This window comes from Gavia stellata, chromosome 13 (genome assembly GCF_030936135.1).
Source record: "Gavia stellata isolate bGavSte3 chromosome 13, bGavSte3.hap2, whole genome shotgun sequence".
Classification (NCBI taxonomy): Eukaryota; Metazoa; Chordata; class Aves; order Gaviiformes; family Gaviidae; genus Gavia; species Gavia stellata.
The window spans coordinates 13,220,281-13,233,867 of record NC_082606.1 but is presented as its reverse complement, the minus strand read 5'-3'; the positions used below and the strand labels follow the sequence as shown (position 1 = coordinate 13,233,867).

The 13,587-nt window shown below is 41.9% G+C and overlaps 1 protein-coding gene across 5 annotated transcripts in view; it reads right to left on the bottom strand.

Annotated features, from left to right (window-relative positions):
- The window catches only part of SPPL2A (signal peptide peptidase like 2A), a 31,719-nt gene extending 28,953 nt beyond the window's left edge, over positions 1–2,766 (bottom strand). For all 5 annotated transcript variants that reach the window (XM_059823663.1, XM_059823662.1, XM_059823665.1 and 2 more), the window contains exon 1: positions 2,680–2,766. In XM_059823663.1, the coding sequence (XP_059679646.1) occupies positions 2,680–2,733 (54 nt within the window). In that variant the 5' untranslated portion in view covers positions 2,734–2,766. The remainder of the gene's footprint in view (positions 1–2,679) is intronic.
- Between the last annotated feature and the right edge of the window lie 10,821 nt (positions 2,767–13,587).

The following is a 13,587-nucleotide window of genomic DNA, read 5'->3' as shown; positions in this document are numbered from 1 at the left end:
CTGCTGGGAGAACTGTGTCAAAGGGCCTGAGCACATTAACTGTTTAACATATAACAGTTCTTCAGCTGTCAGCTAAAATAACTCGTTCCATGATTCATGACCAGCACAAAAATTATCAAGCTTCCCTCTTAAGTGCACTCACCTAGAAGTATAAGCTAATGGCAAATTAAAAGCAATAAAGACTTCCAACAGGTGCAAACCCCACATGTTTCCATCCATTAAAAGCTCTTTCTGCTTCACGAAGTAGAATAATATGTGTTTTCTGGGTTCCCGGAAATCAAGTGTTAATGCTACACAAGCGTAAGTCTACCTAGAAGAAGCAATTACTTGCTTATTTGATACGCATGTTTTGTTTGGCAAGCTTCCCTTTTCTGGGGATGAATCAGGGAACACAATTCCTGCTCACGAGGCGGGGGAGGACAGACCAGAGCATGGCGTTCACCCTCGCGTCTTCATTGCTGAGCTCTAAAGACAGCATTTAGAAGTTAAAAAAGAGGAGAAACGTTACACCTCACTTGGAACATCCCCATTGAAATCCTGTTGCATCCAGCTGAACTTTTATTATTTTCTAATTGCTTCAGTATCCTTCTTTCACAACAGACAAGGGCTACCAGTTTGGTTATGTGGCCTTGCAGTCAGCTGTGCTCCGAATAGTGTAAAACAAGTCTTACTCTCAGCATACGTGCAAAGAAAAATTTCTTACTGAGCACATTTTCAATTTTGTTACTTAAGTAGAAGAATAAAGAGCGTGTCCACAAAACTGCTCCTGAAAAGATTAACCTGCTCCCATAGGCTGACTTGCTCCAGCATAAAAATGTTCCCATGTGGAGCAGAAGCGTAACAGCTGTCCTTACCTAAAGGGGCATTGTCATCGCCTTTCGCTTCAGGTTCAGACAACTCCCAGCAGCCCCTCACTTTCAAACAAATTTCTTCCTATTTTTGACAGGTGGCTCCCTCATCATATTTCCTTCCTTTACCATCTTTAAACTTTTATTGTATAATTCCTTATCTTTGATAGAGAAGAAGACGTCTCGTACTGTCTCTTAATCCTTATTTTTCCTAACACTTCCCTGTCACTGCAGGGATATCAGCTTGGGCTGACTGTTGAGCTTTGGAGCGCACTGGTAACCCCACCACGTAGAATACTGGAAATGATATGAACCAGTGGATACAGAGACCAAACCAAGCCTATATTTACAATATTCATCACAGTTAGCATCTAGATAAGACGTACAAGAAACTCAAGAGCTACAAAACAGGGAGAAAGTATTTTGTACGTAGCAAGTAACAACATAAACCTCACAGAAACGTGAAAAGGTAGGAAAAAACTAGACATGAACCGAACAAGCATCATCTCGTAGTATTGCCAGCAGCCCTGTGACACACACAAACTGTGCCTTCTTCCCTCCCTCCGGGCATTGCAAACCAGGGGAGCCAGTGCCTGTGCTCAGAGAGCAGCAGTGGTCCTTCCCCAAACACCTACTACCACCCTGAGCGCTAACTCCCCATGCTGTTAGTCTCAGGATACATTTCTGGAGGCTGAATGACCTGGTCTAATGCTCACCACTGCTACAACTGCATTGGCAGAGCAAAGGAGGAGGCAGGACACGGGGCCTGGAGTCTTACAGGAGAAGCCCCTTCCCTTGTCAGCAGCAGCAAACTATTGGCGCGAGGCGCAAAGCCGCTCTTCAGAAAATCCCAACACAACGACAGCTACGTGGGACTCACAAACAGCGAGAGCGCGCTTCATAGAGAGACACAAGCTACTTCACCCAAAGGCATTCTCAAGGCACTAATGAATTGTGCTCTGTGCCTACTCTTGAGCACATCCAGTGGTGCCTGCCTACCCAGAAAAGTACTCTGCATCCCGCCTTACCAAAGCAAGGTAAAAATTACGTTAAAAACAAGCGAACACACAAAAAAACCCAACAACAAAACAACTCAGTGGAGCAGCATTTAATGAAGATATGCCCTTCATACTGCTTAAGCAGATACAGAGGTTTCTGGCTTCCCCATTTCACCACTCCATTTTAGGCAGAAAGCAGTCTCCCAGACCTCCATAGTAATATACACCTGTGTGCAGAGAGGAGTTGCAAAGATGTCCCACACAGGAACCAAAATGGCCCTTAAGCCAAAAGCCAGGACACATACACACACCACGAGCTTCCCCCCCCTTCCCCGGCATCCTAATTTAAATACCTCTGGAAACAACATCAGCGTTTATCTACGCAGGCACCCGGCAGATTTGTTATCCAAACCCTCCAACGCGTGACCGGAGCCCGGGCGCGGCCTGCGCTCCGCGGGCACAGGGCAGGGGCTGGGCGGGAGGGAACCGAGGGGCGCTGCCCGAGGCAGGCCCGGGATGCCCGAAACCACCCCGGGTTACAGTTCGGAGCCAAACCGCCCCTGAGGCGTTTGGAGGCGGGGGCACACACCAGCCCAGCCGGAGCAGACGAGAGCTACGCGGACCGTGCCCGCGGCGGTCGGGGTCCTTCAGGGAACGGTTCTAGGGGGGATAAGGTGGATAGAGGAAGCCCCTCGGCCGGCAGAGGAGGGGGAGCGACAAGCGGCCCTGCCGCCACCCCGCACTCGCCCGGGCCACCACAAGGGCCGCGGCCCAGGCCGGCCCGGGAGCCGAGCCCCGGCACCTCCCACGGCGAGGGCAGCGGAGCCCCTTACCGGCGAGAGCAGCAGGCCCCACAGCGCGGCCCACAGCAGCCCAGCGGCCCTCATCTTCCTCAGCGGCCACCGCCACCTGCTCGGGGAAGGGCCTCGGCGGGGCTCGGGCTCCCCACGCCCGCCACGGAGCCTTTCACCGCCGCCGGCTCCCGGAGAGGCGCCACTTCCTCTTCCGTCCGCCGCGGCCGCTGGGGGCGGCTGCTGCTGCCGCTGGCGCGGCCACCGGGACGCCGCGGCCCCCTCTTCGCCTGCGCGGCGGGGATGCCCGGCCCCGGCGGCAGGGCGGTGCTCCGGCGGGGCGGCGCCGGGGGGACGACCACCCCGTCCCGCCGCCGCCGCCGCCGCGTGCCGGCTGCTGCTGCCGGGCCCGCCAGGCCGGGCCGGGCCGGGGGGCGGGCGGGTGTCCCCGGCGCTGCTTCCCGGCAGGACGACTGTGAAGGGGGCAATGGCGAGGAGAGCCAGGACGGCCCACGCGTGTTCCTGCTGACAGCCGGGGCTGCCCCGTGCCCCCCCCCCGTGTTTCTTTTTGCCTTGTTCCTTCGCTGCGGTTTTCTGGGTGGTCAACAGCCGTCAGCTTGTCGGGTTTGCCACCTAGCAGCTCCGAGATGTGCAGGTTGTAGGTACTTAGGTGCTACCTGAAAGCCCTCACAGCCATTACAAATAAAAGGAGACGGTCGGGTTTGCCCCACGTCTCCCGAGACAAATCTGAGCGTTTCACCTCGCTCCGGCTTTCAGGGTGATGCGGCACACGCACAAAGCCGTGGGAGAGGGGTACAGTGAGGGTACCAGTACATCTTAACCGAGACCAACAAGTACAGGAAACAGCAAAACATGACCAATGACAAAAGGTTGAGGGAATTCGCATTGTTCGCGCACTGGGGAAAAAAAAAAAAAAAGCATTTCAGAGATGTCTTCCGGCTTTGAAAGCACTAGAAGGGCTGTGATGCACCAGATGTAAGAGCCAGCAATGATTTGCAGGAAGGAGATAGACTGAAACAGCTCTGATTTACCGCTTAGGAAGTAAGTTGTGCAACGTCGTTCGCTGGAGGTTTTCAAGCAGCGGTTACGCTGTCCCCTCCCGAAGGGCCAGGGCCTGCCTCAGTGCCCGTCTGCGCAGGGACGTGGAAGAGGCGAAGATAAGAAAGATTACCAGAGAAAGGAGGGGATGTGGCCATGGGCGAGATGGCGGAGGCGTGGGGGAAAAGGGAGAGACAAGAGGATGAGAGTTGAGCTGCAGTCCAGCGTTAGTAAATCAAAGCCTTATGTGGGTGACCCACTTGCTTGAGTTGCTCACGAGCTAAGTGGTTATTAGTTATTACTACTGAGGAAGGAGGTTCCTGCATGCATAGTCTTCCCTCTGTGTGAAGTTAAGGACAAAGCCATGTAAAACATCTACAGGGAACATTTCCCACTGCATTATGGCAAATTTTCAGTAAGCTGTTCTGTTGCCATAGAAGTCTTCATAAGATTTACCTACTTGTAAATAACTAGTGTTTTGATCAATACAGATATTTGATAACAGACAAGCTTTTTTTCATCCCCCAGTGGCAATCTGCAATTCATCTTTATATCAGCAATAGAACAGGCTTACGCATCTTGTCAATTTGCTAGGCTACAAAAGTGTGTCTAACAATTTAATATGCTTAAACAGTGAAAGATAATGGCACACCATGACACAGCTAATAATTCATATTCCATGAAGAATTGGTATTTACTAAAACAGCTAGTACATTGTCTATCTGTGTTTTTCTATTTTGGTGCTGTTGTCAGAGTAACCACGACACTTTATGCCAACTGCTATCTCTTCTGAATCTAACAAGGATCTGGATGACAAATTAATACAGATTACTTCACTAAATCTATCAATTCTGTGATCTGTAAGGAGCTATAAAGGTATGTACATGACAGTGTGTTTCAGGCATGGAAGAAGTGTTTAATTTGAATTGCAAGTGCATAGCTGCTCATAGGATCAGATTCCACAGGGTGTCCTGCCCTACCAAATACTAAGGTGTCTCTTTGTGTTCCCCAGGAAAGCACAGCAGTTTTTATTCTGGGGAAAAAAAAAAAAAAGGACGAGGAGAAATACTAGGAGTGCAATTTCCTTTTACTTAAAGTGTATGTTTGGTTTGATCTCCCCTGCCTTGATGAATGTTTAAAGATACTGTCTAAACATCTCTTACATTAAACACATTCCCTGCAGTCCAGCAGGACTGTGCAGGTTAGAAATACCTGCAGTGAAGAGCCCTAATGTTAGCTCAGGACATGGGCAGCTCACATTCAGGACATCAATAAAAACTTCTTCGGTGAACTTTAGTGGCAAATTAAGTAATCCCTAATTTCTACCATTAGCTTTAATGTGTAACCATAACTAAAAACAGATGATCTAGTCTCAAATTTCAGCACTGAGAAAAACTAGATTTTATTCATATGTGTTCTTTCCAATCTCAGGCAGAAGAAAACTAGGTTATAAAGACATTCAGAGCCTGAAGAATGACTTCAAAGCCTATAAGATTTTTTTTTTCCAGTTTTAAACCTGGAATTCCTTATTTGGAATGAACAACACAGCTTCTACTCATAATCAGTGTAAGATACTGAAAATCTACACCAAGAATTGTGTCCTTTCTGTATCAGCATCATTATTTCCATCAGAGAAAAGAACAGAAACAACACTCAGAATCCCTTTCCCAACGAAAACATCAACATGAAATAAATTCTGTAACTCAGCTCAGGCACTCCTAAAGCATTTCAAAGTGTTAAGGAACAGAGATGTTTAATGTAGGCTTTGAGCACATTAGTTAGAAAGTGGAAACTGAAGCTAAATAACGATTAGCCCAGAAAAGAAACTGGTTGAATAATACTATACCTATATTGAAATCCTTTTCAAAGGGATAATGAAATTATCCCTTCCTTCCTCCTGCTTGTTTTCCACCACATACACTTCTAAACACAAATGATTTGACTCACAAGGAAAAGACATACAAAACATCTTCCATTCCAAAGCCATTCTCCTGACTCTCCCATTGCGTTAAGTGCTACTTTATGTTTTTTTTATATTTATCAGTCTCTCGTCTTTTGAGTAAACTTATTCCAACCAATCTGCCTTTTTCTGTTCCTTTCCCTAGATCTCCTTATCCAATTAAATTTGCTCTTCCGTTAGCTTAAATTTGAATTACTGTCTAATTCTGTTAATTTTGCATAAACAGAAAATAGTTGCCTTGTTAGGTAGGCAGATTTGGAAGGGTGGTTATCAGCACTAGGTATTTAAGAGAAAACATATTGCATAATTTTTAAAGGACTGAGACTCTAAAAGAGAATAGACTCTGCTCACTAAATAGTTATGTCATACAAAAATCAGTAAAGACTGGATTTTGGGTTCATTAACCAATACATAAGCTTCAAAGGGATGAAGGAATTTTTAATATGTTGTATTAATTTCTAAAAACTAAGAGAGAACACTGACCCAAATACTGAATGTAAATATATTTCTAAGAAATTTAGTGGGCGATAGAGTAATAAGGCAGAATAAAGCAGGTGACAAGGAAAAGGAAGTGGCTTAACCAAAGAAAATTTTACCCTGTCCTATAAACTGCCTCTTTCAGTGCTTCATATTTTCATGGCTTTTTGGCTGGAGCCTGGAACAAGACAGCAAGATAACACTGTGAAACCTCTCGATTAAAGTGACACGGGGAACATCGTTGTTACAGAAACCTGCCGTCTCTGTGAGACATACATACGCACATGGCAAAGATGAGGACACGTGCAACAGTCTGATGGGACTTCTATCTCCTGGCAAGAAAATTATCCAAAACATAGAAAGACTGGTATTTAAGAATTATTTATTAATACAAACACACGTCTAGCAACTTTTCCCCATGCACTACCCATAAATATCAATCTATGCAAGCAGGAGATACCCTAGTTCACAGATACTGTGCAGCGGAGAGAACAGCCAATTCAAATGCATTTTCAAAGGTGGTGTTTAAAGTAGTTGAAAGAAACTAGTGAAAGCCTTCCTCATATGCCATTATGCAGCAAGGTCACATTAGCATGCATTAATGAAGGACTGTAAACCTTACTTTTGAATTACATTTTCAAGCTTGTATCACACCCTCAAAGGTATTGAGTCACTTTTTAATATTTCCTGGTGGTAGAGACTGCAAGGGTAAACATGGGTAACTGCATTTAAAGGCTTATTACTTTCACCATTAATATGCAGTTTCAGCACATGTTGAGACTGGACTTTCAGACTTACATATATTAGATCAATTTTTTAAAAATAGATTTCTGCCTAGAATAAGTGCCATTGCTTTGCCTGATCTACAAATCCTTAATTTCAGACAGGTCACTGTGAAGAGGTTAATTACTGGTTATCAGTATAGTCTTCATTCACCTTTAGACTCAGCTCAGGTAAGTTATGTAAAATGTACATGTCTGTCTTAAGCACCAGCAAGATCAGATGCATGTAAATACAATATTATATATAAAAAAAAAAAAAAAAAGCCCTGTAACCAAACACTTTTTCTAGCTCTTTGATGAAGAATCTGGAATTAGTTAGTCATCCACTTGTACAGGCCAATGTCAGCTTTAAAAGCACACCAAATTCTCTCTCCGTAGTTTAAATGTAGATTTTAAGTCCATTTTTTTTTTAAACTTCCAGTAAGCCAGAGCAATCATACTCATTTCAGTCTCAAAGAATGGATTATTTCCTTCCACACTACTTATTTAAGATGAAGGTCTAAATATATACATATATATTAAAACATGTATATTAAAACAGTAAAAGACATAATTCAACTCTTTTTTTGCCCCTGAATTAGGGTGGGCCCTTAGTAATAATACCCTTGATTTTGTTCAGTTTGGATTTACATGCAAATATCAAAGGAAACTTAAAATTTCTTATAAAGAGAATATTCTTCCCATTTACATTGTTTTAATAACAAGAAAAAAATTTAAAAGGTTCACTGAGTAAAGTAGTTTCAATACAGCTTTGTGGCCTTGATTTCATTAGTAATTTACTGTAGCAGTCTCAACAGACACCTCAAAGTTGTTCCTGTCCATCTGTTACCATTCTTTTCTAAACGGGATTTAAACTAGGTTAAGAGAACTTCCTCCCATTTGAACTATGTTTTTGGGTTTGGTCATGCGAATGGGATGCACAGAAACAGGATATATGGAACAAGTGACAACCACAAGGTGTTCAGTAGCCATACTGCAATGCTTGATAAGCCAGTTAGGGCTGGGTTTAGGTGATACAGATGCCAAAGTATACCATGCCATGGGTGCCCTTCCACACCCCACTCTCCCTGAAAGGGCACAGTTTTTATTATAACATGAGTTTGCTCATCTGTAAGTTCCCAGGTGAAGACAGCAGTCCTCCCTCAGTATCAAGCACCTCAAGTTGCGAGCTTTTTTGGCACAAGAACACATACTAGTAGTGTCCCTGCCTACTCAAAGTGCTTTCACTATTTTCTTTAATGTTTCCTTTCTCTACATAGCATCAGGAGAAAAGATCTCAATGGAAATCTGGTGTAGCCATGGTGACCTCCTGGCATCTCAGCCTGCAGAGTCCAGGAGAACATCAGTCAGACCTCCTCAGGCACAAGGAAGTCTTCATGATCTTTCAGTTCCAACTCATCCATAGTCTCCCAACACCCGGAAGCTGAATATCAGATGGATCTAGTTCATTTCCCTGAAGTTTTGGCAGCATGGTGGACTGAAGGCAAATACCATTTTACTACTGCTATTTTGTATTAACTCTAAGTTTTATTTGTTTTGTCTTCCATGGAGGTAATGTTGGGTGCAGCAGACCTCAGTATCTAGAGCATCTGCAACCTCACATTCATCAGAAACAAACAAAAAAGCACCATCTCATCTTCCAAATGTATATATGCCATCAGTCTGCAACTGCTGAAACCAAAGCTAGCTTTCTGGGTGGCTCCACACTTTCTGAACACAGTTTTGTAAGCCACTGCAGGAAGACGATACTACCATCCATTAAAGTTACATTGGCAATCTGTGTCTCAAAGTCCCAGCTTAGTCATGCATTTAAGTGCCCAATTTCCTCCATATACCAATTATGCACACATTACGAGTATTTTCCAATTGATATCAACAAAGCTGTCCTGTGCATTGCAGATAACAAACATTGACATGCACATGTTCTGCTCCCTGCTTTTTCCTCAGAAACATATACCACACTGCCTCTCTGTGGCTTCTAAACCTGCTTTACTTCTGTATCCCATTTTTCTGTAGCTCCCGACTGACCTGTTAGCCTCTCTAACCACCTTCCCCTGGAGTACGAAGAATTAAGCAATAACAAAGAGACTTTATGCTTTCACATAGCAAAGTACAAAACTGGCTCAGAGCTGCATGTAGTGATAAGTTTAACTCCACAGCTTAAGGCTCTGTTGAGGAAACAACTGTCCAACAGGCCAGTTTCTAGAGAAGACCTATTCTGCACAGGACTAAGAAGCTTTTTACACATATACACTGTAACCACATGAATATCAACAGGAAAACCACTGATGTAAGTAATTTCGGGCCTTGTGTGCCAGACAAATTATTGTGTATGAAGAAAGGGCAGTTTGTCTGCAGAAGCCCAAGTACCAACCACTTAGAGCATCTCCTTCGGCACACAGGGACTTCAGCTGTACAGGTAAGTATCTAAAATTTTTAATTTCAAGCATTAACTGCTACTTTGGGTCTAAACTCTGTTGATCCAGCCCCTGTATTAAGACACAAAGGTACACAGTAAGAGTGGTACTACAATTGCAAGGAGTTAAAAAGGCAAGTCTCCACTTTTTAAATATAAGTAAGAAAGATATATTTCAAGCAGCCTTGTTTTTAGAAAAACATTCTATTTATGGTTAGTCTTTGTTTTCTGCCCTGAAGCCAATCTGCAATCTAATGAACGAGATTTTTTTTTTATTTCAGGACTCCACACCTTTGACATTAACCCTTAGTGTGCGATTCACCTCTCTTACAGATTTTAGAATTGAAAGTCTACCTTCAGGAGCCATAAACTAGAAGCATAACCTAGTAAAGCTGAGTCCTGCGAGTACTCTTTTTAATCAGTCCCATTGAAGAGTTTGTTTTCCTGAGAAAAGAAGATATAAACGCTAGGAAGGAAGATCTAGCTTTTACCTATTCCCAGACTGCCTAACTTTATCTGAATGATTTCATAGTACAGTGCTTTAAACAACTGAGATTCTTGACTAACCAAGTTTGCAGAACTACAAAGTATCTGGAAGCCTTACAGGAACCCACTCACCAGAGATCCTTCTGACACCACTGTAACACAGCACTATTTTCTTCCTGTAGTTCATCTCCTCTACCTCCACAGCAATTATCAAAGGCGGACAAGATTGTTCTTATCTTCAGCTGTTGGGTTTTTATGGCAGTGCTGATAGCAAAGTAAATCCAAACACAATCAAGAGCAGCCATGTGATCATCTTTCACTGACAGATTTGATTTTTTTTCAGTGTAACTGTATTTAGTAACATAAAATGAATTTCATAAACACACCTCCATGGAATGTAACATCAAATTGTGCTTATTCTTGCTGGCACAGTAAGATTAAGGGTATTTATTAATCTCTCAAACTTTTTTTTGTCTCTACAGAGTGGCAGCTACAGAAGCACCTGATAGTCCAATATGGCAAGACCATACAAAGGAATAGCACTACATGCCTGGATTGCAAGTTATCGTATTACAGGCTAACCTGGAACATAGCATGACCACATAATTGTTATAAAGCTGCTCTACAGGAGGTAAAACGACATATTAGGTTGTGAAAAATACCTTTTCTATGTATTGACTGCAGGTTTTTGCAGCATTATGGGACAGTCAGTAAAGCCCAGCAGCAACATCAAGGGATAAGACAGACAGTTATTTAGAGTAACAGTTATACCCCACCCCCCTGACTTTTTTTTTTTTTTAAAAAGGAAGCAAACAGATAACAGTGCTGAGACTCTGCTGGACTACATATAAAAGACTTGATCCTGCTCCACTTGCAAGTTATTTTACTTCCGACTACAAAAAGAAAAAACTAAACATAAAATGCCATCAGGTCAGAGCAGTAATATTTCATTGCCACATTGTGTTGATATAAGGTCTTCACAGCCTACAATGTAGATTAAAAAGTTTGATCCTTTGGTCTTATTTGCTGTATTTTATTCCAGTCAAGCTCAAAAGCCACCAAACAAACAAAAAACCCCACAATGGAGTAATAACTTGCATAGAGCAGACAGAAAAGACTTGATGTAAAATTGTGCTCTCTAGTGGAGAAATTTGATTTTGTGCAATAGAAGTTCAAGCCATGCTGATCCATCCACTTGACTAACAGGTTTTCAGCGTAGAGAAAATACCAAGATTTTCCACAATATGAGAAGAGTACAAGTGCCTAGTTCAACAGTTTTATTATAACCAAGATAGATTTATACTGAGTTACGACAGATTACAGCTAGATAAGGCTTCTAAATATACAACAAAAAATACCCAAGTCCTAAGACATGCTTTTACATTTATTTAGATTTTAAAAGTAATGGCACATTTAATGCAGTAGCAAAACATTTCCTTTTAATGATGTGACACTTTAATATGGTTCTTTATAATACTATATAGTCTGATGAAAATAGGTTAGGTTTACAGCAGATGGTAATCATGCCAGTTCTCTCTAAAAATAAATCAACAGAGAATTTTGTTATTAAACCCTTATTTACAGAAAAATCCTACTTTTCATTATGTAAACTAAGTAGCACTATCTCCTTTATTTCTAGTTATGCATACACCACTAATCTTTAACATACTAAAGGGGTGTTCAGGAAGTACTAACTCCTGTTCAATTTGCTTCCTTACAGTGTTAACAAAATACAACGCATTTTCTTGATGACAGCTGCCCTACCGCTATTTTTCCTGGGCAGGTATGGACCAATGAATGCATGAACTCAATTTAATAGCAGATGAATTAGAATCTATTCTTTAAAACAACTTGGCCACTTTATGCTTCCTCAACAGTATACAGGATTTAGCTTATTTCAACACTGTATCTTAACTAGGGTGTTGGAATAAATCTGAAGTTAAAGGACAGAAATACGAAAGACTTAAAAAAGCTAAATGTACAGCTAACTCATGCTAATTTTAAAATATATTAAAATTTGGCATGTATTCTAATTCAAGAGTAAGTATCTAACAAGGCATGGATAATAGATTTCTTTTATGTGCTTGCAGAATGTTATGATCAGCTGTTGACTGTTACAGAAGGTTAACATTCTGTCTTCCTCTTTGGCCTTTAAAGATGAAATATAGGTGGGGAGGGTTTTTTTGAATGCATACAGAAACACTGAGCTACCTTTCATGTTTTAAGTTCCCTAGTACACTCGGAAACTCTAACAATTCAGCAAAGCCATCAGTCTAGATTTAAGAAGTATCACAAGCCACAAACAGAATCATATGAGTTAAACAAATTGCCAGCTAGATGGTTTTTTAAATGGAAAAACATTCATAACTGATCTTATGCCTAGAGCAAGAAGGAGAGCGTTCCACTGACTTCCGGCATAACTGCTGCTGATATGGCAGCAATTTTAACACTTGTATTTAGTTAATCCCATGACAACAAGCAGATTTCCTATGTTTCTACGCTGGTAGTCATCTGGAATTTTGAGCTAGGGAACAGTTGTCAGTGACTGGATAAAAGAAAAACGTAGCTCTCCTTCAGCAGTTGTCACATCACTTACTAGAAAAATTAATAAGAACTAAGTGATAAACTGTAGCTTGGGTATGGCTATATATCCATATTTATGAAGTGCTGGAACTCTGCAAGATACGGTTTCTATTAAATATTCTCCTGCAAGTTTTCACAATATTCTTTAAATCTGTCCTTCACATGGCTGTGTCACGTAAACCATACTTTTTATTTAAGCCATATGCAAGAAAAAATTCAGTCCATCTAAAAAAAAGAAAAACCAACCTCACAGTCTTGAAATTAAGGAGCCAGAAAGACAAGTGAGATATCCCTTGCAGTCCTGTGTAGTTACTGTTACAGGTAGGTAGCAGAGAGAGTCATCTTAAATACGTTTAGTTTAAAAATCAATAGTAGTCATGCAAAACCAACACACAGTTTTAAGCATATTGTAGCACCACTTGAAGTTAACTGGTACATATTATTAGCTCTATTGTAGTAATACCTGTCAGTCACACTACTGCACATATGGAAGGGAGGCAGCCCAGTAATTGAGAGAAATGTCTGTTTTTCTAAGCCTCATTCAAGAGCGGGTATGTTTGCAAAACCTCCGGTTTTAGCTACAAAAGCATTATCATGGCAAGGCAGAAGTTTCACTGGATTCTGCAAACTCAGCTAACTATATTACATTAGAGTTTGTTCACCATCAAAAGACATTAAAAAAAAACCAAAGGACAGCTCAGTAGATTTATGCATTAGGTTGTAAGCCATATAAAAACCAGGTCCAAAGTTACATTACAGGCTACAAGATCCTACTTAGCAATTCAGTTTAGCCCATGTAAGAAGTGCAAACATGTGATATCTTCCAATTAAATCAACCTCTGCATTTATTGATGGGAGAAGACAGATAAAAACCCCAGACAATTCATACTGACTTCCAATCCCATCCTACAAGACAACTTTGTGAGGTTTTTGGGACACAGCTAGGAAGTCATCCACAGTGACAAAATTACAGTTGCTACTACAACACTACCATGACAGACCATTTTAAAGATAATTTACAATAACTCCTTCAGAAGCTATTGTGCTAAGAACACCAAAGCTTGCACTGACCTATTTATAATGCAAGTATTCTCCCTACTCCATGATAAAGAGGTTTTAGAGAATATGAAAGCACAGTCCAGGGGGTCCTCATAAGACAGAGCAGATTTCAGCCTTCTTTCAGTTTC